Here is a 22130-nt window from a genome sequence, read left to right as displayed (position 1 = left end):
TGCAAAGAAAGCTCTTGATTTTATTCCAGCCAAAGCCTGCAATGGCAGGACAGGGCAGTCCTGATGGGACTCCCTCGGGCACATCTCCAGGATCTTTTAATTCCTTTCTTCCTTCTCTCCCCTTCAATAGAAGGGTGTACAGTTTGTTCCAACTTTTCAATAGTCTTTTCCACTCTCAAAAGCAAAACTAGTAGCTCTTTATTTCAGTATCACAGAAGGCTCCAGGACCATGCTCCACTTCCAGTTCTCCTTCTGCCTAGATTCAGGGACATGACTCCTCACCAGGACGGACAAAATGTTCAAAGGAGTTATTTTCTCCTGCTGTGGGCAGCAATGGGCAGCGTTAGAGCCCTCAAGAGAAATCACTGGCTCTGCCATCCAGACAAACGCTGACGAGTCTGCGCTGTGCCAGGAACCGGAGGAAAAGCCCTCCTGAAACTCACGGGCACCTCCCGAGCTGCCGGGAGGTGGCGATGTCCGCCGGCAGCGCCCAGCCCAGGGTCCCTTTGGCACGGCTGGCCGGGAAGATCCTGCCTTAGCTATGTCAGTACCTTGTCCCGAGTGCAGCCTCAGCCACCCAGCCCGGGCAAGGTCACGGTGCCCGTCCCTGCAGAGCAGCAGCTGTGCGGTGTCATCTGGAAGGAGCGAGAGCCCTGCCAAGCTCCGTGCAGCGTGTCCCTGGGACGTGCAGGAAGGCAGCTGTGTGGCCAGGGGAGCCTGTGCCCCTTCCTGACTGCCAGCCCGAGCCCACCTTGAGGAGCGACAGGGCAGCTGCTCTTTATCTGCCACAAGGTTGCAGCTTGTTACTGCAAAGGATGCTCTGCACACAGAAGTGCCCTGAGAGTTCTTTTATTCCCACTAAAGACATTTCTCCTTTCCAAGTAGCCCCCTGGGAAGCAAACTTGTGATGTGCCATGAGTGGGGGAACCACTCTTCCCCCCTCTCTGCAGAGATCCTCTGGGCTGCTCAGCAGGACCAAACTGTTGGTGGGTAGTTTCAGAGAGAAGAATTAGCTGGTGCTGCACTAAGGCACAGCAGAGGAAAAGAAGAGATGTGGACCCCCTTGCTCGTGCAGTCACCATTCCCACCGGCCACCTCTTTGCTTTTCAGTGCTTACTGGGCAGGACAGGGCTAGACAAACATGGGGCTTTGCTTTCCTGGGTGGTTGTTCATGGACCCTGGCAATGCCTGGTGCAGGGTTACCCACCACCCATCTTTGAAGCCTGGGCTGCTCTCTTAACAAAATGCACTCTCCCTTTCCTGATATATTTTTCCCCTAATCAATCAATTCATGCAGCAATTATGCTTTTTTGTTCCCCCAAGCTCAGCAATAAGGGCTCAAAACAACTGCAGGTGATTTCAGTATTGATCAGTCTGACCTCCTGGGCACCCATCGGTCACACCAGGCGAGGTGATGGCATCCAAGGCTCACAAACCTCAAGGCACTGTGAGAGTCTTCTGTGTTAGTGATATGACAAGGATCTCCATGTGCTGACAGGAAAGGCTGCTCCATGTGGGAATGTGAGATGCAATGAAGCAAGGAAGGAATGTACAGTCCAAGGAGAGATGGAAAAGGATTCAGAGAAAGAGACTGCTCCCTGCCAAGCAGGGTAATAGAAGTGCTGCCATTGATGAGTCTACTCCTGTGACACCAGCAGGTGAAGCTTTTCAGAGCCTGTTGTAACTGTGACCTGGGCAGGATGGGATTAGCAGTGTAATACAACCTCTCCAGGGTGGCAGAAAGGGCAGGATCAATATAGCTGGTGGATTAGGCCTAGAATAGAAGTTCATGAAGCCTGCAGCTTGTTCGGCTTGGCTTTCTACTTCCAAATCACTTATGCAGCAAGAATGCCTGCAGTGAGCAGAGCATCAGCAGATCTGTGTGTGCTAAGGGCTCGCACTGCTCCTGACAGATATTAGCACACCAGTTCTTTTGGAAAAGTGCTGGATTGGGACCAGTAGTTGGTGTGGAGACTTAGCTTCTTGAAATAAGCCTATGTGCTTGTGTCTGGGCTGGAGAACTTGACTACAGATTATAAAAAGCCTGTTGTGTTTTTGCTGGCTAAAGGCATTAGAAAGCAGAGCAGGATATTTAGGGTGCTCATTTGCATGTCACTGAGGTAATGCAAGGCTTAGCTGGCTTTTGCATTTGCAGAGAGGTTTTCTGTGGATTCCCTGATCACAGGGGCTTACACAGCTTCACCCACCAGCAGTTCCCTCTTACCAAGGGGAGAGCAGCACATTTCCATGGCCTGAACATGCCTTTCAGCTCTATCCAGACAGCCCCAATCCCAGCACCACTCTTGTTTCATTAAGCCCCTCTGATGCACAGCCCTGCACGCCTGCCAGATCAAATTATAAATACCAGGAATTTCAATGAGACTGGAACTATATTTGGAAAGGCTTAGCGTAAGCAGCAGCATGGGAGCTCCCCGTTCCTTTGGTGTTTGTAGGTCATGTCAGATGTGATGTAATCAGAGCAGCAAGGCTTTCACGTAGCTTCAGGAGTCTCTTGGTGCTGCTAGAGAAATGGAAATGTTGTCTCTCCATGGGTCTGTTTCAACCCTGAACCACTCAGAGGCACAGCCCATTTTCCGGGCCACAGGCTGCCTCACAAACCTGCATGAACAGCATGTGAAGGTGGTTCAGTCTAGATAAGGCCTGACATTGAGCAGTGACACCTACCACTGCAGTTCCTTGTTCTTTCTCTGTGCTGCACACAGCACACAGAGCTCTCTGCTGCAGCCTCAAGCTGAACACAGAAAAGGTCCTAGGAACAAAGCTGGCATTAACACCCTGGTTTCATAGATGGGGGAACTGAAGAGACTAGAGCCACAACTCAGTTAAAGGGCATTTTGCCATTTTGGCTCGTTCTCTCTCCACCAGATCTTGGTCAGCAACTTGCTGCTAGCAGGGAATTAAAACCAATTTGCTATGATACATCCAAATCCTACAATGATTTGGGAATGAGTGTTGAAGAAACAAAGTCCAGATGACTACCGAGGGAGCAGGAGGTTGACTGGGTGGGCCTGGAAATAGCACTCATGCTCAAGGAAGACAGCAAGAGGCACAGGCCAGACACTGAATCACACCACTGAGACAGGACCACCCCAAAGGACAGAACAGTGACTGCAGATGAGCCCAAGCTGATAAAAAACTGCAGGGAGATAAAAGGGCAAGGGAAAGTTCAGCTGTGGGTTTCATTTGCATTGCAAACAGAGGTGAGATAGGCAGATGAAACCCTGGACAGAAGGTTCATGTACAGGACTGCCTCATGCTTGCAGGGTCATGCATGTGCAATGTGACATACCTTCAGGTAACCTCCCTTTGGAATGCAGGCACCTGGGAATGAAGAGATACATGGGGTAAACACTCAGTGAAGTTACTCCAATCCTGATTTTACAGGTACAAACTCTGTATGGTAAATCAAGCCTTTTCTCTTAATACACACACACACTTACAATGGCTAATCTTATGACGAAGTTCAGGAGCTTACACTGGGTGCAGATGTCAGGCAGTGGTGAGCCTCATTCCCCACATGACTCTGCCATCACTTTCCTCATCCTGGCTGCTGGGACACAGCCCCATAAATCCAACTCACTCGCAAACTTCTCACGTTGCTCTAAGGGAAACTGCAAGAAGCTGCCAAAGGCTATTCTCCTTTGAGAGCACTGGCTCTTTAAAACCTTGCCTTTGCTGACCAGGGACATCGCTTTAGTGGCAGATCCTTTTTGGGGACCAGTTTCTTTCTTTCCAACCCATGCTGGCACTGGGACATCTGAAAACTGCCCTGACTTTTTGCTCACTAAGACTCTGATTCCTTTGTGACCCTGTTCTGGGAAGTCTCTGTAGCAAAAATGCATCCCTTGGAAACAGAATGAGGGGACCAGAGCAGGAGATATGAACAGTGATGGTAGTTCCATCAGGAAGTGAAAGCAAATAATCATGTATGGTGAAGGCATCAGAGGGTATTAGCTTAAATTCCTTTTTAATTCTCTTGTTTTTCCTGCTCTAGCCCGTGGTTCATGGCTTCAGAGCACTCATGCTCACATTTGCATCGCCTCCAGATTTGGCCCCTGGCAGGGATGGGAGGAAGCAGGTCTCCAGCAGATGGCACTCAGAGCTGTCCCAAGCCCAGGCTTGCTCTTCCGTAAGAAAAAATAAATCCAAACAATGGAACATTTGCCAAAAGGAGAAAGGAAATAAAAAAAGTTATTTAACCCTGTGTAATATTTAAATAGATTCTTATCATCTTATAGTGGTGTATTTAACGAAGGCCAATGTGACAGTTCATGTGTAAATCAACCAGGATAAAACATACATTATATGTAAACTGTTAGGTTTCTCCTGTCACTTTCAAACTAGGATTATCTCTGGCTATTGGTTAAGTTCAAGGAAAAGGATTAGCTACACAGGTGTAGACAAAATAGGAAGCATGGAGTAATGAATACCCAAAGCAATTCAAAGCAAAAGTCAAGCCAGAAATGCAGGTCATGGCAGAACTCAAACAGCAACCAAAAGACATATGCCTTAAATGGATTCTTCTGCCAATGGTCTCCTCTCCCTCTGGAGCCAAAGTCTGCAAGCAAAACCACCTTCTACTAAACAATGGCCTTTAGTACTGACCTGGCCACCTTCTACCCCACTACTCAAGGTCTGTTGTTCTGACAGAAATGGTTAAATGTTGCTTTGTAAACATCACCAGCAACTTTTTAGGGGAGGGGAAAGAAGGTTTAAGTCTCCGTTAACATCTGCTCTGATCTTCTGCCAGAGGTTTCTTCCCCCACAATTAAAATCTGGCCACCCAAAGAAGTGATTCAGCATTTGGTAAAGCTCTCAGGGTGGGAACTTCTTGAAACAAGCCTGGAGAGATAAAGCAGTGGGTGGTTGTGAAATTTGGTTAACTATTCCAAGTTCTGGGTGTGCTGCTATGCCATAGAGGGACCTTTAAAGCTCTAACTGACAGCAAATCAAAAGATGTGAAGAGCTGCTCCAAGAGTGATCTAATAATAACCATTCCTGGCCACTAGAAACAGAAGCAAGGAGAGCTCCAGTTCGTATGGAAATGTTCCAGCAGGAGCAGAGAGCATCTTCAGCAAGGAAGGAGAGCTTGCTCCAGCAGCAAATCAAGCAGCTTGTGCTTGTATAAAGGTGCAAGGAGATGTAAACTGTCTTTTTGTTACTGAAAGAACCTCAAGGCTGCTACCAGGCAGACCTGGCCCTGATATGGAAGAACAGGCATGAAAAAAATGGATTCTCTGCTCATCCTTTTGTCCTGAGCCAAATGTTTCCATGCTCAGTGCAGAGCTGTGGGAATGGGCTCCACCCAGCTGTAATGCTGCAGAGGAATTGCAGCCCTGCTCCTTTGTATTTCTCAGGCAAGAGATGAAAATGAACTGTGGTTGCAGGGAGAGAGAAAGAAACACAAAACTCTACCTCCTGCACGTGTTCAGAAATTTAGCCAATCCTCTCCCAAATCAGTCTTCTCCCTCCCGTCTCCACCCTGCTGGATCTGTCTCCCTGGGCAACTTCCAAGTAGGGGAGAGGTTGCAGCTCTCTGTTGTTGCCATTTTGGGAATGTTGTTTTATAGACTGGACTCACTGTGGTTTGGGTGAAATGAAGAAGTTTGGCATAAAATCTCAAAAATTCACTCAAACAGGCTCTTTTTCAGGAGCTTTTTCCATGTGTTTTTTTCCAGAGAGACTTTTTATAAATTCTGTTTAAACATGAAGTGATCTAAGGTGGCTTGTTCACCCACCATATGCCAGAGGCCAGCTGATCACAGGGCACCTCACTGCACCCTCTTCATTATGGCTGTGGTAGGTTCAAATCCACATTTGAAAGAAAGTGATACCTTCTGCAATGGAGAACTTCAAAAGGCTGTCTGAACATCTTCGTGACTTCTGAAAGCACCCACCATTTCTGCACTGCAAGGACACAGCACTGGCTTCTGCCTCCTTGGAAACCTACTGCTGTCTGCAGCTTATCAGCTGCATCTGCTCAGCAGAACTGAAATGGTCCAACAGCTCTTGTCCTGCAAACTGCAGGACTGAGATAGCTCCCAAATTCCCTGTCTTTATTCAGTCATCCTCAAGGAAAGATGTCAGCTGAGTGGGTTAGCTCCTAAGAGGCACTGACCACTGATACCTCCTCATCATGGCAAGAAGGAACAAGTCAAGAAGGAGCTGGAACCTCGGTCTTGGGGAACACAGAACTCCTTTGGGGTGGAAGCAGGACTGACGCCCTGGTGGGTGGATTACGCTTCTGGTGATGTTCTGTTTAATGAGAATTGTTCATTGAAATCAATGACTTCACTCTCCAAATAGTCTCCCGTGCCAAAGGCAAAGCCCTCCACTGAAATGACTGTGCTGGCTGCTGGAGAGCACTGGGGAAATAGAGTCATCAAGAGCATGGCAAAGAATGGATGTCTTAAAGATGCACTGGGGCTCTGTTTAGGATCCTAACCTCTAATCTGCCCAATTAATCTGATGAAACAGATGTGAAAGAGGAAGAACAGCCAGTCTCCTAGGAATCACAGAGACATTAGAAGGATATACTTGCCAGATGCTGCATGTTTGCTCTCTGGAACACCTCCTCCCTCCCTAACCAGACTTTCAGGCTCCATTTCCATGCACCCTGAACTGCACCACGTAGCAACACTCAGGCTGTAGACCACCCCCCAGGCCCCCTGCCCTTCCACGTGCTCCGTGGCTGAGATGGTTCTGCCAGCAAGAAAAAAGGTGGTGATTCAGAGACCTTCCAGTTGACAGAGTTGCTCTGGCTTTGTGCTTTGGTCCCTGCACTGCCTGGGAAAAGAATGTGCAGTGTCACTGCTCCTCTCATGCTGCTAGCAGCCTAGTGATGGGAAGGACATTCCTTGAGGCTGTTTCTTTGGAATAAAAACCAACCTTTGAGGGTGGGAATCCCTGCAGTGCTGCTGTGCTGAGCTCAGCTTCATCCTCATTACTCTCAACAGTATCATGGAAGGACACTGGCAGGAACACAGTTGAATTAAGGAAGGATGGAGCAGGAGTGAAGGAATAAAATGAAATCTAGGAGAACACAATCCAGCTACGGGATATATGCCTCTGAGAGGAAGGGTCTCAAAGGGTAAACAGAGGAGGGCAATTCTGCCTTGACCTTCTAGGGGCAGTCTGGGTGCAATCACAGCCACCACTCCTAAGTTCCTCCTGGGACATTTAAGATTAGTAAAACAAAACACCAGTTAAAGGACAGGCTGGAACATAGGATACTGGAACCTGTTATTTCTTCAACATTCTTCTTTATTTTGCAGGGAACCTAGAACTCCACTAGGGCCTAAACAATCCCAAACAAACACAGCAGTGACACAGGAAATCCTCTTCCAAGATGGAGTAAATAATAGCCAGTTTTGAAAAAAAGGATTTTCTGGGAAAAGGCAAGGAAAACACAAACCAGAACCCTGCTTTAAAAACTTAAATGAGATGTCACTCCTTTGAAACACATGGATCACAGCTGCTTAGAAGGAGAGATCAGAGCCCCATTCTAGCCCCACAGTGTAAGAGGGCATCAAATAAAAATGGTGGACAGGATAACATTCACTATCATCAAGCTAATCACCCATGAAACAGTTTCTTTCTGCTCAACACGTCCTTGAAGACCCGACCTTGGAAGCTCAATATGAGTAGAACTGTGCTTTGAAGGATGTAATGCAGCTGGTGGCTTCTGAGAACTGTACCCACTGAGTCTGTGGGATTTATCTGGACAAGGCACTGTTCATTGCTTCAATATACTTATTTGAAACTGGCATTTAATCAATCCTCCTCTTTCAGGGAGCTCTAATGCAACCCTTCTGCACAAGGCCATGTCCAATGGCATTCACAAATGGGCATTGAACAGCCAGGCTGGGACGTGTCAGTGCAACGAGGCATCAGTGGCACTCAAGTAGCATCAGAATCAACTCAGAACTGATAAAGCCCTAAGCTCCCAACTATTACACCTCTGCAAAGACTCATTTACAACCTACCACTGAGCTGGTGAATGTTAAGAAACATCCTGCAGGGCCAAGAGGTGTTTTTCCAAATGGAATTGACAAGAGTAGGCTCAGCTAATGATTCTTTGATGTAGCTTTTTATATGGCATCATTGATATAAGTCTTATGGATGCAGTTGCTATAACAACATAATGCACAGTGGTTAAATATAGCAGCTCCCATTTTCCACTCAGTTTGCTCTGCACTAAACAGACAAGTACTATTCTTTTCTGTTCTAGCTGGGATTAAATTAATTTGATAGTTCACTGAAGAAAATAAGAGGTACAGTCCTTCCTCCCCCTCACAAAGGCCATTCCTCTCCAACCTAAGCAAGCAAGCAACCAACCAAACAGCCCCCCCCATTTGCTAGGCTAGTGGGCAAGATAGCTTGTTCAAAATCAAGATGCACAATGACTCATGCAAAACTAAACCACGTTGATATTACATGTGATCTCAGTGCAAACATTGTCATCTCAAACTGCAGGAAAGAGAGGTTCTCAAATATTCCTGTCACGTAGTATTTACCCTGCTCATTACCACAGTACTGGCCAAACTCTGAGAGAGGAGTGAAGTAACCTTGATGTCACTCAGGACCTGCTCATCCTTGGGGATGTGTGTACAGGACCCAGCCTCCCCTGGCCACAGGGAAAGGTCCTGCTTTGGGGGATAAGAAGAATGACATTGCCAGATCCAGGTGATGTGGGAAAAAGCAGAGCTACAAAAGATTGATTCCTATTTTCCCTTCTTTGCTATAGTGAGATTTTCTTGGGTTTGGATAATTGGTTATGGTTTTTTTTTTTCCATCTGGAAACCAGAACTGAAATACTCCCAGGGGAGACTGAAATCAAATAGTAATTTGTGTTTCTCTCCCATCCTGTTTTTTTCTTATTTTTCCCTTGCAGAAGAACAAATCCACCCTCAAACCTTGGCATTTCAAAGTTACTCCCAGATCTGAAGCCTAGACACATAGCAGCAGCTGGACTCCCTGCAAGCTGTCAGGAGGAAGGTTGCTGCAAGGGAAAGGGCACATTTCTCCTGAATAGTTCCTGCTCCTTTGAACATAACCTCTGTTCCAGACACTAGAAAGAATATTTATGCCCATAGCAAATAATCCTGAGCATCTGCTTGGCTACGACCGCCTCCTGAACTGTTTTGTTCCTTGAAGCTGTTCAATAATTTGCACCTCCTGGAGCAAGGAGTGTGGGATGGGTCACACAGCCTGCTCTACCCCTGCTCTTGCAGAAAGTAATCTCTTCAGCAGTGGGCATGAGTCTCTCTCCCACAGATGGGGAGCATCCAAAAGAGCTGAGGATCACTTCACCAGCCCCCTGCTTCCTCCTTTCCAGTTACAGCCACAGTGGAGGCTGAACCCTGCAGACCTTGTTTAAAGATAGTTAATAAATACATTGTGCATGATACCTGGAGGGGAGAGTTCGTTTGCCTTTTTCTTGCCATGTAGCCCTGGGGCCCCAGGGGCAGCAGCTGCTGCCTTGGGAAGCCCTGCTGGCAGGGAGGGATGGGAGAGGCCTCAGCAGGAGCTCCCAGCCCTGCCTGTTCCAGCCAATATGTGAGAACTCATCAGGGCACCGAAAATCAGGAGTGATACAGTCACGCTCTACTTCCTCCATGACACAAACCGAAAAATAATGAGGGCATGCAAGCCACTAAAAATAAACTTAACCTTTCAGTGGCCACTGCATCACTCCTGCCACATGCAGTTGACAGGGCCACCATTCTTATTTCTGCTGATTCAGGACTGGAAGACAGACAAGACACAAACCAGCCCTTAGTTAATGAGAACTGCTTATACTCTGGTGTTGCTGTCAGCGTGTGCTCAGCAGCCTGGGACAAGGTTCTGCTGCAGGCTGAGGACTAATGCAAAGGTCTGAGTTGAAGGGGCTTGCAGATAATGAGAACTTCCTAGTAACACCCTCTGAAAGAAGAGGGCTAACATCCCCCTGCACACACATGAAACTTAAAGCACAAAGGTGGGAAAGTGATTTCTGTGGAGCCTCAAAGTCAGACAGTAGTAGAGCTGGGATCAAAACTGGGACTTTTCCTTAACCCTCCCATACATAACTCTGCTATGAGCTGTTTTCCTTGCATCTCTTCAGGATGTTAGGGGATACCTAACAATCTGCCCCCCACTCCTGTTTGCAAGCTAAAGGGCAATTGACTGAGCAAACACTGAGGCTCTTCCAGGCAGCTGGAACCTCTTTATTCCCTCTGTGCCAATGGTGTGGGCATCAGTCATCAACCTCTGTCCCCCACTCACTCCTCAAATAACACAGTGTTGGAAAGCATTCCCTGCTCAGCCCGAACAAACACTGTGTGCTTGAACTTCACTCCCTTTCCCTCTCTCAGGCTATTTCAGAGTTGCTGGGAAAAGCCATGATCCCCTCTAACACTGAATTCCAGCCATCAGATAGCATCAAAGACTTCCAGCATCTTCCCAGAGGAGCTCAGAAGGTCACAGTATGGGTTCTGTGGCACTGCAGCTTTCTCTAGGCAAGCGAGAAAGGCAAATCACTGTGATGTTGTTAGCAAGGAGAGCCAGAGAGCTGTCTGAATTGCACAGATGATTCAGAAAACAAATGGGTGCTAAAAATATAGGATATAATTGTAAAGAGTTCTTCTCATGCCTGGGAAAGGCAGGGGTAGCTCTCTAGGACACAGTGAGGTCTGAATGAGCTGGGAGTTAAAATAAAATACACTAGCTGTCTTGCCAGCAAAATGTGGGTGATTTTAATACAGGGGATTTTTGTCTAGCAACCTTCCTGTGTCATAGCACAGAGACAGAGGTTCTTAGAATGTGAATGAAGAGGTGAAGGAACTATTTGACCTAGGAAGAGTGGTAAATAGAGGCAGCTCCAGTGAAAGAGCAACATCCTTAGGCCAGAGAGGTAAATTCAGGTACCTGGACACGATGGCAATGACCTCTTGTACCATGGTGCAGAACTTTCCAAAATCCAACTCCCAGGCATCAGCTATTCACACCCTCTCCTCAAACCAGAAGTGCAAAGTGATCTGTGGTATTTTAGCGGGATCAAGGACAGGAAGGGTAAGGAGGGCCCAGTGAAAGGGAGACTGGCAAAGCATCAGCAAATGGAACAATGAAGGATGCTGTAGGTCTTGACAGAGCTGTGAGAGTTCCTCCAAACAGCATTGTGTCCCACAGCCTGACCCTCAGTTCTATCAGTGAAGTTCATACTGCTTGTGGCTCTAGCTGTTACAAGCTTTCTGCTTACATACAACCACCACATCCACTCTGTAACACCAGTGAGGCATTTCATGGAGTGTGCAGACACTGTACCTTAGAGCAGTGTAAAGAGAAATGTGGTTGGCATGACCACTCACTCCTCCCGCATCAAAGGTTACCACCTGCAATAAAACCACAGAACAATCATAATTCTGAAGAGACTGTGCAGTTACCAAGTTTGACATCTAACACAGCACTGTCCCAGCCCATTGTATCCAAAGAGTTGCTTTTGTGTTGCATAATGAGGCCTTGTGTGTGAACTCATGCTACAGACATACAACTAAACAAACAAGACACTCTGGAACCAGATGACTACACAGTTTAACAGCCTGAACAACAGAAAGATGACAAATACAATGTTTCCACTGGCAGGATGCACTTGTTACTTATTACTGAGCCAAAAGGTTACTTTCAGGGTGAGCTGTTGCAAACTTGTTCCTGACCCAGGAGGTCCAGCTCTATGAATCACTCTCTTCAGGATCTGAGAGGACACTAGAATGCCTGAGGATTAATTACATTGTGAAACTCTAGTTTGCTGTACTGTGAACCAGGTCATATTGCTATAACTAGAGCAACTCACTCGTGTCCTACTGTCCTGACTGTAATGAGTCTTCATCACAGGATACCATAGTGATAAAATGATCTGATAAGAGAATAAGCCTTTTTAAAGAATCAGCTGACTGCACTTTTGCCACAATCAAGTCAGGCTTCTTGCTGAATGAGAAGATCATCTTGCTTATTGCTTGTCTGCAGGGAGAAATGGGAACTTCATAATGCAGAAATAATATGTGAACACACTACTGATATGTCACTGTCCAAAGCACAGAATAGCCTTGGCTCCCTGCCCTCAGCCCTACCAATCATGTGTCAGGGTGAAGCAGCCACCCTCAGGGCCCACTCTGCACATACTGTGAAGTGGGTACTCAAAGGCTTCCAACCTAGAGAACAAACTGGCAGCACAAAGGGTAGAGCAGACAGGGGATGTGTGCTGGTAGGCTTTCCAGATGGTGAAAGTGACAGTCCTTGGACAGTTTAAAGTTAGGTTTTTGCTCTGGGAGAGGCCAGGCAGCAGAGCTCTCCACAGCTCCTTTCTCTGTGACCAGGAAGAAATCATAAACTCCCCACATTTCAATCAATGTCTGCTTCCTTGCCAGCTTGTTCTCTCTTCAGGGAAGGAAATGCTACTGCCTTGCTTACTCACCACAGCTCCCGGCTCAAAATCTATTTTATATGCAGGGCCTGAAGCACTGGGTTAAAGATCAAGGCAAGATCAAAAGCTGCCCTGCCCGTCCTGCAACTTGCTGCTCCACCCTCCAACAGAAGAGGCCCTGTCAAACACAGGGGATATTGTGTAAAGAGGGAGAGGAAACACAGACAGTGATAAGAAATACTTTAAAAACCACAAACTCCAGACGAGCCTGCTTATAAACCCACCTACCCAGTACAAGTTCACAGTTAGACTTTCCACTTTGCCCAGTGGCTGCAATTATGCTGGCACCAAGCAGTGGGGTTACTCACTGCTGGCAGGAAATGGTGGGACTCAACTTGGTTTTGTTCTGGTAAAAAGAAGCATTTTCTGATCAACTCTTACTTTATAAGGAGAAAAATGATGCCTTTGGCTGCATTTGCTTTACAGCAGCACTGCTGAGATGCTCTCTGCAGGGACAGCATGGCCTGGCATGGTGCTAAGCACGCCCTAAGGGTATCAGCTTTTGGAGTAGCTCATCTGGGAAAGACATCATTACATGCTGCACAGCTCAGGGAACCAGAACAGCACCCTGCATTGTATAGATAAGGAAAAACATGCTCTGAAGTCACTCCTACCTAGAGTAGCACTTTCCCAAGATAAAAAAGCACCCAACTCACTCCAGGCAGAATAAATTCCTGTGCAGGTGAATGATTGTGTGAGTCTGCTAAGGGCTGACATGCACTAAATCTTTTTACTAAACAGATACAGAGCATTTTTCTCTTCTGCCTGGTCATATATTTTCATGTAACCCACACAAACATGACATTTTAAGACTACTACCCTGCTGTCAAATGTGGTTGAAATTAGCCAATGGGCAGGAGAGCCTTTTGAAACATACCTGTGTACACACATATAAACACAACTGCATTATTCTTGTTTCCTTTGGAAACTAAAAACCCCAGGCAAGCCAAAACACACATTTTCCCTTCTATGGAGGGTACCAGAGAACAAACCAGAAGACCAAGATAAGAGACTACAATAAGCAGACTAAATAAGCTGATCATTTTGACAAAAGTGGCTCAGGACAACTGTGGGAGCAAAAGAAACACCTTTAGAAGTTTTTCTTCTCCACATTTTGCAACAGGAGCTGCTGTTCTTAGTGCTGCTGGGCTTGTGTAACATCTGAACAAACTAAAGAGCTTGCATGAAGGTGATTTTCAATTGATGTTACCTAATGTACTGTTAGGACATTTGCACCTGAGTTGCCTGTCTCTTCATTTATCAAACCCAAAGTAGAATTCCCAAGGTACCTGCACACTGACCTGAGTACAGTGGCAATTCTCTTTCTTTGCAAAGAGACCACCTTTGAATTACTTGCTCTTCACCTTTAGAGATCCACCCCAGCACACAGGCTGGCTCTGACACAGCACTATGTCCCACCTATCCAGCAGGCCACTTTTAGGCCTGCTGACCAAACAGGGACTGATTCCACAACATCATGTGGTGCCCGTGACTTAAAGCAGGCAGCAATCCCATGTAGATAAATTCCTCTGGCTTCAAGGATTAATGTCATTGATAACAAATCTGAATTTCTTTCTCACATGCTGCAGATATTTTCACATGGGAGCACTTGCTTCTTCCACCAGCTCACTGGTGTGCTTGCTTTTAGCACACAACCCTAACCAGGCTGATGATTAAATAATCAAATAATCAGGATAGGATGAGAAAACCTGAACATCTTGAAGCTGTCTGGGTTAAAAACAGGATTAGCCAGTTCTGGGAGCAAAAAGGCTGGGATAGGAAATATACTTCATGTTGCAATTATTGCTCAATGAAATCTTTAGGGCAAGAGGGAGTTTCCTCCCCACACCTGTTAAGAAATGGGAGCTGCTGCTGTTAGTGTTGCTTGATGTTCTTCTGGGTGACCTTGGTATTCAGGAAATAGAGCTTTCACTAGTGGAAGCCAGAGCAACAGCCAAGACAAACAGGTCCAGAAGTCCCTTCCGGAAGGGGGAAAGCACAGAGGAAATTACTCAATTAGTAGTAGAAGAGAAAACTCCTGAGAGGTCTAAAGTCCATGCTCCCTCTATACACCATGTGCACTAGAGGCCAAAGGCACTCCAAGCTGTGGGTCTCCCTCACTTCTTCTGGAGTCAAGCAGCGATTCAAACAGAGCACACATCTGCTCAAGTAGACTGGTGGGGATAGAAAGGTCTTTTTCTTTTTCAGGAAGGGCCATCCCATAAAATGGCATATTAAGCAACTCCATTCCTAACAGCCTTCCTCTGACCATAATTTCATAGGCCAAACTTAGACTTGCAGGGAACAGTGACATTCAAACTCCCTTTGAGTCTCCTGTGTGTTTGGACATGTCTCTTATTGCTATTATATCAGATAAGCTAAGAATTAAAAAGAATGAACAACTGGATGAAAAAGGAAAAATCTAATAATGATCAGCCTCCCAGTGTCCCCTGGGTTTGAGCTGCAAGTGTGTAAAGTCATCCACCAGCTCTCAGAATGCAAGGTCCTGGGGGCCTCTCACTCATGTACCCCAAAGCACACCATAGGTGAGGGAGGAAGGAAAGGGATGACAAAGTCTGTCCCAGCTCTGTCTTCTAGCAAAGAAGCTGCACTCCACATGCTGCACTCCAAACCTAGTGTTCTGGAAAAGCATAGAAAATCCTCTACAAATATCAAACATTCAAATGCTCCTGAATTTCAGGAGAGTGTGGAGACCAAGATCCAAAATATGAGAGCTGAACTCACCCTCTCAAATATAAGCTCCAACCTGAATGCCATTTGGAGTTCTGGCTTGCTAGGCCGGCTTGGAGCTGACCCAAGACAATGGGACTCTTCCACAAACAGTTGTACTGATGATGATTCCATCAGTGTAAAGAAGCTTGTAAAGATGTGGTACTGCTGACTTCTGGTCTTGGCACTGCTTCTGCCCCAAACACAGTCTTAATGTCACCTCCTAATCCAAGCTTTGCCATCACCAAATCAGAGATCATGAAGAGTGGGATTTCATATCCCAGAGCCTGTCTGGATCTCACACAGTCCTATGCAACTTATTTTTTACACACTGAATACTTCCTAATGGAGACAGACTACCCTTGGCTGCCTCTCCCAGCATCACTGCCTTTTGCTTATAAATCCAGCAGGCAGGAAACAATTTCCAAGGTCTGTAAATTAGTTTTGGCTTTGAGTACAGTACACCAACTGTTAATTTCTGTGTCTGCACTATTTAATGTAGAGCTTGGATTAAATATGTCCCTGTAGCTCTCAGATAGATTGAGTTACTGATGGACTTCCAGGGCAATTGAGGAAATGAGTAACTATGCACTGGAGCAAAACTACACAAAACATGGTGTGACTCCTTGCTTTGCAATCTTTCCTTTCAGACATGTTGGAATTGCAGCCTGCTTCTCCACTGCCAGATGACACATATATTCTGTAAATTAAAGATACCAATGTCTGTGCTATGACTCCTGGGAGAACTGGGGAAATTTTTCTCACTGGGACAGCTCAAACAATCATGTGAACTCCACTGAGTTAGTTTGTTGTGTTTGAAACCCTCTTAGCTTATATTTGGACAAGGCTCCTTTAACATGTTAAGCCAATTCTATCAGTTTCAACATTACTGAGAAATAGTCTCTGTTCAGCTTTCCAGGCAAAGCCATTGTCTCTGGACAGCAAAGATGCTCTAAGAGTGGATAACAGATACCAAGCTTTGAAGTTTTAAAATGCAGAATGTTGGACAAAGGTAGTTAGGCACTTCCCTTGCCATTGCTGGCAAACTAGATCTGCTCATAAATTAAAGGTATTATTATAGCAAATGTGGTATCCGTGTGGTTACATGGAACACTTAAAGTAAGTTTACAGTGTAGTTCACCACCACCACCCCCAAGAAGCTGCTTCAGTGGCCTTTGGCACTGCTGACACTTTGTGCTACAGTAATTTGTCCTGGCTGCTGCTCAGGACACCAAGCACCCACAGCACAGCAGGGAGACTCCCAGCGATTGTGCACGTTTGAAAACCCTGCCCCTTGATTTTTCAGCTCATGCTCTGTTAGTGGCAGTCCTGCCTCCCCCAGCACAAACAGCTTGAGTTTACTTTCCTCTGAGGCAAAGATGTAACCCTTTCCAACCATCTAGCAGAAGTTCTAGAGTTTTCAGAATTTCTATTGGGATTCTGGAACTCTTGTCCTAGTGCCCATGAGAGTCACAAACATGCAATACAAATCCTCTGCCGTTAGGAGCTTTCAGATTCGATTAAAACCAAACTATTCACAGGGCCAAAATGAGTCCAGGAGACATTTGCACACAGCAATGAATTTAATGGGAAATTAGCCTCAGAATCAATACAAAATTGGATGCACGATGCTGGGTTTTGTGCTCTTGGGGATTCCATGCTACAAGAGATGTGATTTCTTGTTTTGTGACTTGCTGAAAGGCTTTCAGAGTTTTGAGATTTGGCTGCTAATCAGTGTGTGACAGTGACATGCCTGATCAGAGCAAGGTTCAACAGAGAAGAATAGAACACAACCTTTTTCATCCTTAGGCCTTTATTCCTCTTCTGTGGGGAAAAACAAAACAAAGCAACCCAAAAAAACCCAACCCACAAACTACACCAGTGCTAGGAAATCTCCCCAGTTTAATGTTCTTCAATCCCAACATATTACCCTGCTAATCTAACTCACTAACACACTTTGAATCTAAGCCTAAATCCCAGATGGGCTCTCTTCATCAGTGAAACCTGGCATCAGGGGCAAAATCGTTGCTTTAAAACGTAGAAAACATTTGAGAAATCAGTAAAGCAGAATTCCTTCACTGTTCATTTCTCACTGGGAAACAAAGAAAGATCTCCAGAGAGACAAGATACATCCAAACGACACCATCCCCCTCTTCCATATCTTTCAGTGGAGCAATTCTATTTGTTCTGAACTTCTAGCAGTTTTTTAAGTGTTTGAAAGAGGATCAGAATGGCCATGTCAAGGCACAGGAGTTGTACAACCACTCACAAAAAGTAGACTTACTAGGTTGATGTTGTTGGCTTCTATGTGCTCCAGCACAATGCTGGCGAGGAGCTGTGTGTCCCATTCAACAGCAGGATTATCTGGAAGATCCCTGAAAATGAGAAAGGCAATTAGTCACTTCACTGCTGAGAACTTTATGAAGACCATGCTAGCCAAGTGAGATCCTCTTATCAGAGAATCAAAGAAAGATAAGTTTATTTACCATATAAAACCACTGAAGCTTACTTAAGAGCCTTACAAGCTTGTATATTGGAGGTTTGAAAGGGAAACAGCACTTCCAACACCCTCCACATAGATTTGCCAAGGTCTCCCTTGCTTCCTACCATTAAGACAGACTTTGTGGCAGCTTTACTTTAAGCAACATCAAATTTGTTCGAAGATTCTTGTTCTCTATTCATCCCAACCACAGTTCTTTCTCTCTTTATTTAAAAATCTCTTTAAAAATACATTTTCCTGCAAGACTTTCCAATCACAATCTACTGGTGAATTACACATGAAAGGCAACAAGCAAACTTCTGCTCTCTCTTATACAGAAATGACCCATTAACCTCAACCAGAGGACAACAGGACCACAATTACACTGCATGGATTTGACAGTAATTCTGCATCTGTTTATTTTATGCTTTGCATAGCAAATAGGTATGCAAAGCATACTGTGACTGAAGAGTCTGCCTGGGTATGTTAGACTACAGACTCCTAGGGGCAGGGACCCTGAGCCAAATGCAAAATAACACCAGGCAGCCAACAGAATTTTTCCATATTTACACAACTGAGCACTGAATTTGACCCCCCAGTCATTATGTTTGAATGATGCCAAGCAAACATTGCTTGCAAAGTTAAAAAGGTTATTAGTAACAACAGGATAACACACAGCTGCTAAAGACCAATAATGACATGATAAACTGGTCTTTTTCTCAGACTTTTTCCTTCCTCTGATAATTGCTGTGAGGTGGGTTAGCAGAAAAGTGACGACACAGCGTTCTCACACAGACACATGGGGCTGGATGTGAATGGCTGCAGCTGGTGGCTGCAGAGCAGGGACTCCCCTTCCCAAGGCTCCTCCCGCCTTCCTGACTCCCCAGACAGAGAGGACATCTGCAACACAACAGGAAAATGTCTCCTTGGCACATTCCAAAGCTCAGCCTGAGTCTTCATGAGAGGTTTTCTGGCCACAGATTTTCCCACTGCCGTTAATAGCAGTAGAAGGAAGAGCCTAAATTACAAACTGGCCATTTTACCCGTTGTGTTTCGTACTCCTGCTCAGCACAGGCCAAAATAATGTGCTACCAGACACCCCAGCAACAAGGGGAGGTGTTTCCACTGTGCTGTACACATCCTAGCTCTGGTCCCTGTAGTGGTGTTACCAACAACAGAGATGTGTGTTGCTGTTTGCAATTCCCTCTTGCATAGACAGCATCTTTGCCTGATGTATACAAGAGATTTCAATTTGCCACAGAAAAGATTATCTGGTACATCTGGTGGTTGCCTCATCAGCTGAACAAACCTGCACCTCATCTGCTCAAGACAACAACTTTCCCACCTCATGTTTGAAGAGGAATTGGCCCTGTGGACCCCAAAGGTATTACCAGTCCCAGCACACATCACAGCAAGCTTTAGATGGAGCACATTTTATAAATATGCGTCAACTAAGACATCCCAAGCACCATGCACACCAAGCAGCACCTAACTGCAAGTCTAACAGTGCCTCAGTTGTTTCAGTGGTACCTCTGAGGTTATGTCAAGGCTGAATTTGATAATATTGAAGGGGTAAATTAGTCTAAAAGAGATACTTCACTGGCCAGTTAAAGAGCAAATATATTCCCTTTTCAGGATGGGGATTAAATGGAACTGTGGAGGAAGTGAAGAGTAAAACAGGAGAGGTCAGGAAAAAAAGTAGGGCTTGGAATTTATGATGTCCAGGAGGCTTTGGTGTCATAGCCACTGCACTCAGCTTTATTGGGCTGTCTCCAAAAAGGATGCCGGGTAGTGGAGCAGGTTTTAACTAGTTTAGACAGATAAAGATCACCCTCTTCAATGGAAATGAACAGCTGGAGGCAACGGTTTAGAATCCTTGGAAACAAAACAATCTGAAGGCATGAGCAAATTAACTCCATGAATACTGAACTGATTGAGCAGGAATATTCTGCAAATAATTCTGCTTCTACCCACTTAGTGTGCTGCTCGTGGAGAGCTCAGTCACTTGCAGTAAGGAGAAAGAATTCTTTTTCTTGCATAATATAATTTGTCAGGCACCAAAGACACAGAAGCTGATCTTGCCAAGCAGGACACACATGCACGTAAGCACATTCATCACTCAGGAATAGCCCCTATAACCACTGAAGTACTGAGCTCATTCTGCAAACATGAAAAGTGACACACAGGTTAAATGACATAACCAAAGTCACCCAGAGAAGTGAGTAGCAAACTGGCAATACAACAATCTAGGTCACTCCAGAAAATTACTTTTCTTTTTTGGGGGAAAGAATTTTTACTACACTTTATAAAGTAAAAAATTTAAGAGTTACCATGATAATAGGGACCCCACTGAAAGTATGAGATCAGTAACCTTCTGCCTCTGCTCTGGATATCAATAATTTGCTCCAGGTAAGGATGACAAGGTGACTAAGAAAGCCGAGTTCATATACACTATACAGCAATGCACATGAGACACATTCTGAAAGGAGACCTCTGTATCCCTCAGAAACTTTGTAGGAGCATACATACTTCAAAAACTGCTGTAATTCACCAAATCAGTACAAAATATTTTTCCTAATATAAACCAGTCTTCACCAAACCTGAAAAGTCCACTGACTTGCTGCACTAGTGAAGTTGCATTTGTTGTGTTTTTACCTCTAAGACTTAGTATCTGACATATTCAGCACCTGAATGGTTAACTCCAGCCTGCTGATAATGCCTCTGAGCTCAAGGTTGAAGGGCTGAGATAAAGAACTATAAAGGAGTGAAAATGAGCACATTCCTTGGAGCAGACTGGAGCTTGTCCCAGGAGACACGGTTCCCCACCTGCCCTCCCTGTCCTCTGCCCCAGAGAGCTCCTTGTTGCTGCTGTCAGTCACTGGGACAGATCAGGATATAAACCCTGCACTGGAGAGGCCTCCCAGATCACACTGCTGGAAGGTGCTGATGGGAAGGATAGAGAAGTTTGGTCACTTGGCCTCATTTCCACCAAAATATTATGGTCTGGAAGTGATGTTTATGGGCATTCCACATGACTGATACTGAATGCTGGTGGCTGCTTGGATGCAGCCCTTGTTGACCAGGGAAAAATAGGGAGATGCACAAAAGAAGCAAGAAAAATATTTTTAATGGCATAAGGCTCCCGAAATGTTGTTTTCCCAGCTATTTTCAGAGAAAGCCATGCTGTGCACTGTAAAGGGAATCTACAGCTGTGTCAACAGATCTATAGACCGAAGAGAGAGAGAAATGAAGAATTGTGGTATTGCAGTTGCTGCAGTATGGACTTGTATTTGCCTCTGCTCCCTGATTTCAGCAGGACCAGTCATGGGAAGCACTGTGTTCTGAAAACTAGACCCTGCACCTTTACTTTTATCCATTGGGAGGGAGAACTGGAGAGGATCCCTGGTTTTCTTCTCACCTCCTTGCTTTCCTCCTTGCCAAGCTAAGCAGACAGAGTTGACACTGGCGTCTGCAGCTGCCCTTACCAAGGTCTGTCTAGGAAGAATATGGTGGATGCCCTGGATATCCTGGCCCAGGCACCAGAGAGCTACAAGGGGGCCAGAGCAAATCACATCAACACGTTAAACCAAAATTAAACCTTGTGCAGATGTTGCCCAGCAGTCTTGCAGCTGGCTGAATGAAATACATGTTAAAAAACCAGTGCCTGATGCCAGCCCCTCTCCAGGCCTGCTGTGGGCTGTGGAGCATAGCTCCTCTTATGCCTCAGCCTTGGCCATTAAAACACTGTGTGTGTTGCCAGGAATGCTATCCCTGCCAGCTGCCTGGACAATTTTGTAGGAATGTTTGGGCTCAAGATGGCTAGATTCCTCTTAATTGGAAGGTCTTGATGGGCCAAGATTGAGATTTAAAACCTTCATAGATATTGCCAAATTACACCCCTCTTACATGATACACTGCTCAATGCCTGTCCAATATTCCATTGCTCACCTTCCACAGATCATGCATATGTACAATCTTCTTGCAAAGCTTTCCATGGAATTTATTCTGCTCATGAACTATGTTCTCATGGCTGCTCTAAAGGTCAAGTTAAACAAAGCAGGCTATGCAGTGTCTAAAAGGGCTTAAAAACCAGCAAATGGGCTGTCCTGTATTGGACACTTGCAGTTAGAATAACCTTAAGATCAGTCCCTGCTGAAATCTGTTGACTGGGCAGTCCTCAGGCCCCTGGTGCAGCAGGAAGCAGAGCCTCTCCTTAGGTGACAGGTCAATGACAGGGACTGGCAGCACCTTCTGCCTTGCCATGAAGCCTTTATAGGTGGCAACGGGTAAGGGAGAGGAGTAGCAATAGGGTTCCTTCTAGATGTTTAGGTCTCAATAAATACGTCCAGAAACACCAGAGCAAAACTTTCAAGGTACTAATATGATTTTCCATTCCACTACACAGCAAAAGGGTCAAGATGAAAGAGCTTTCTCATTCCT

General features: G+C 45.6%; 1 protein-coding gene across 1 annotated transcript in view; it reads right to left on the bottom strand.

Moving 5' to 3' along the window:
- PIGL (phosphatidylinositol glycan anchor biosynthesis class L) overlaps nucleotides 1-22130 on the bottom strand; it is a 55796-nt gene that overhangs the window by 3149 nt on the left and 30517 nt on the right. Inside the window, exons 3-5 of the mRNA XM_051636153.1 lie at nucleotides 17496-17586; nucleotides 11326-11393; nucleotides 3311-3342 (exon numbers count right to left, since the gene is read on the bottom strand). Coding sequence (XP_051492113.1) covers nucleotides 3311-3342; nucleotides 11326-11393; nucleotides 17496-17586 — 191 coding nt within the window. The remainder of the gene's footprint in view (nucleotides 1-3310; nucleotides 3343-11325; nucleotides 11394-17495; nucleotides 17587-22130) is intronic.

Source organism: Apus apus, chromosome 18 (assembly GCF_020740795.1).
Source record: "Apus apus isolate bApuApu2 chromosome 18, bApuApu2.pri.cur, whole genome shotgun sequence".
Taxonomy (NCBI): Eukaryota; Metazoa; Chordata; class Aves; order Apodiformes; family Apodidae; genus Apus; species Apus apus.
The sequence above is the reverse complement of the archived record's forward strand: the minus strand, read 5'-3'. Positions and strand labels throughout refer to the sequence as shown.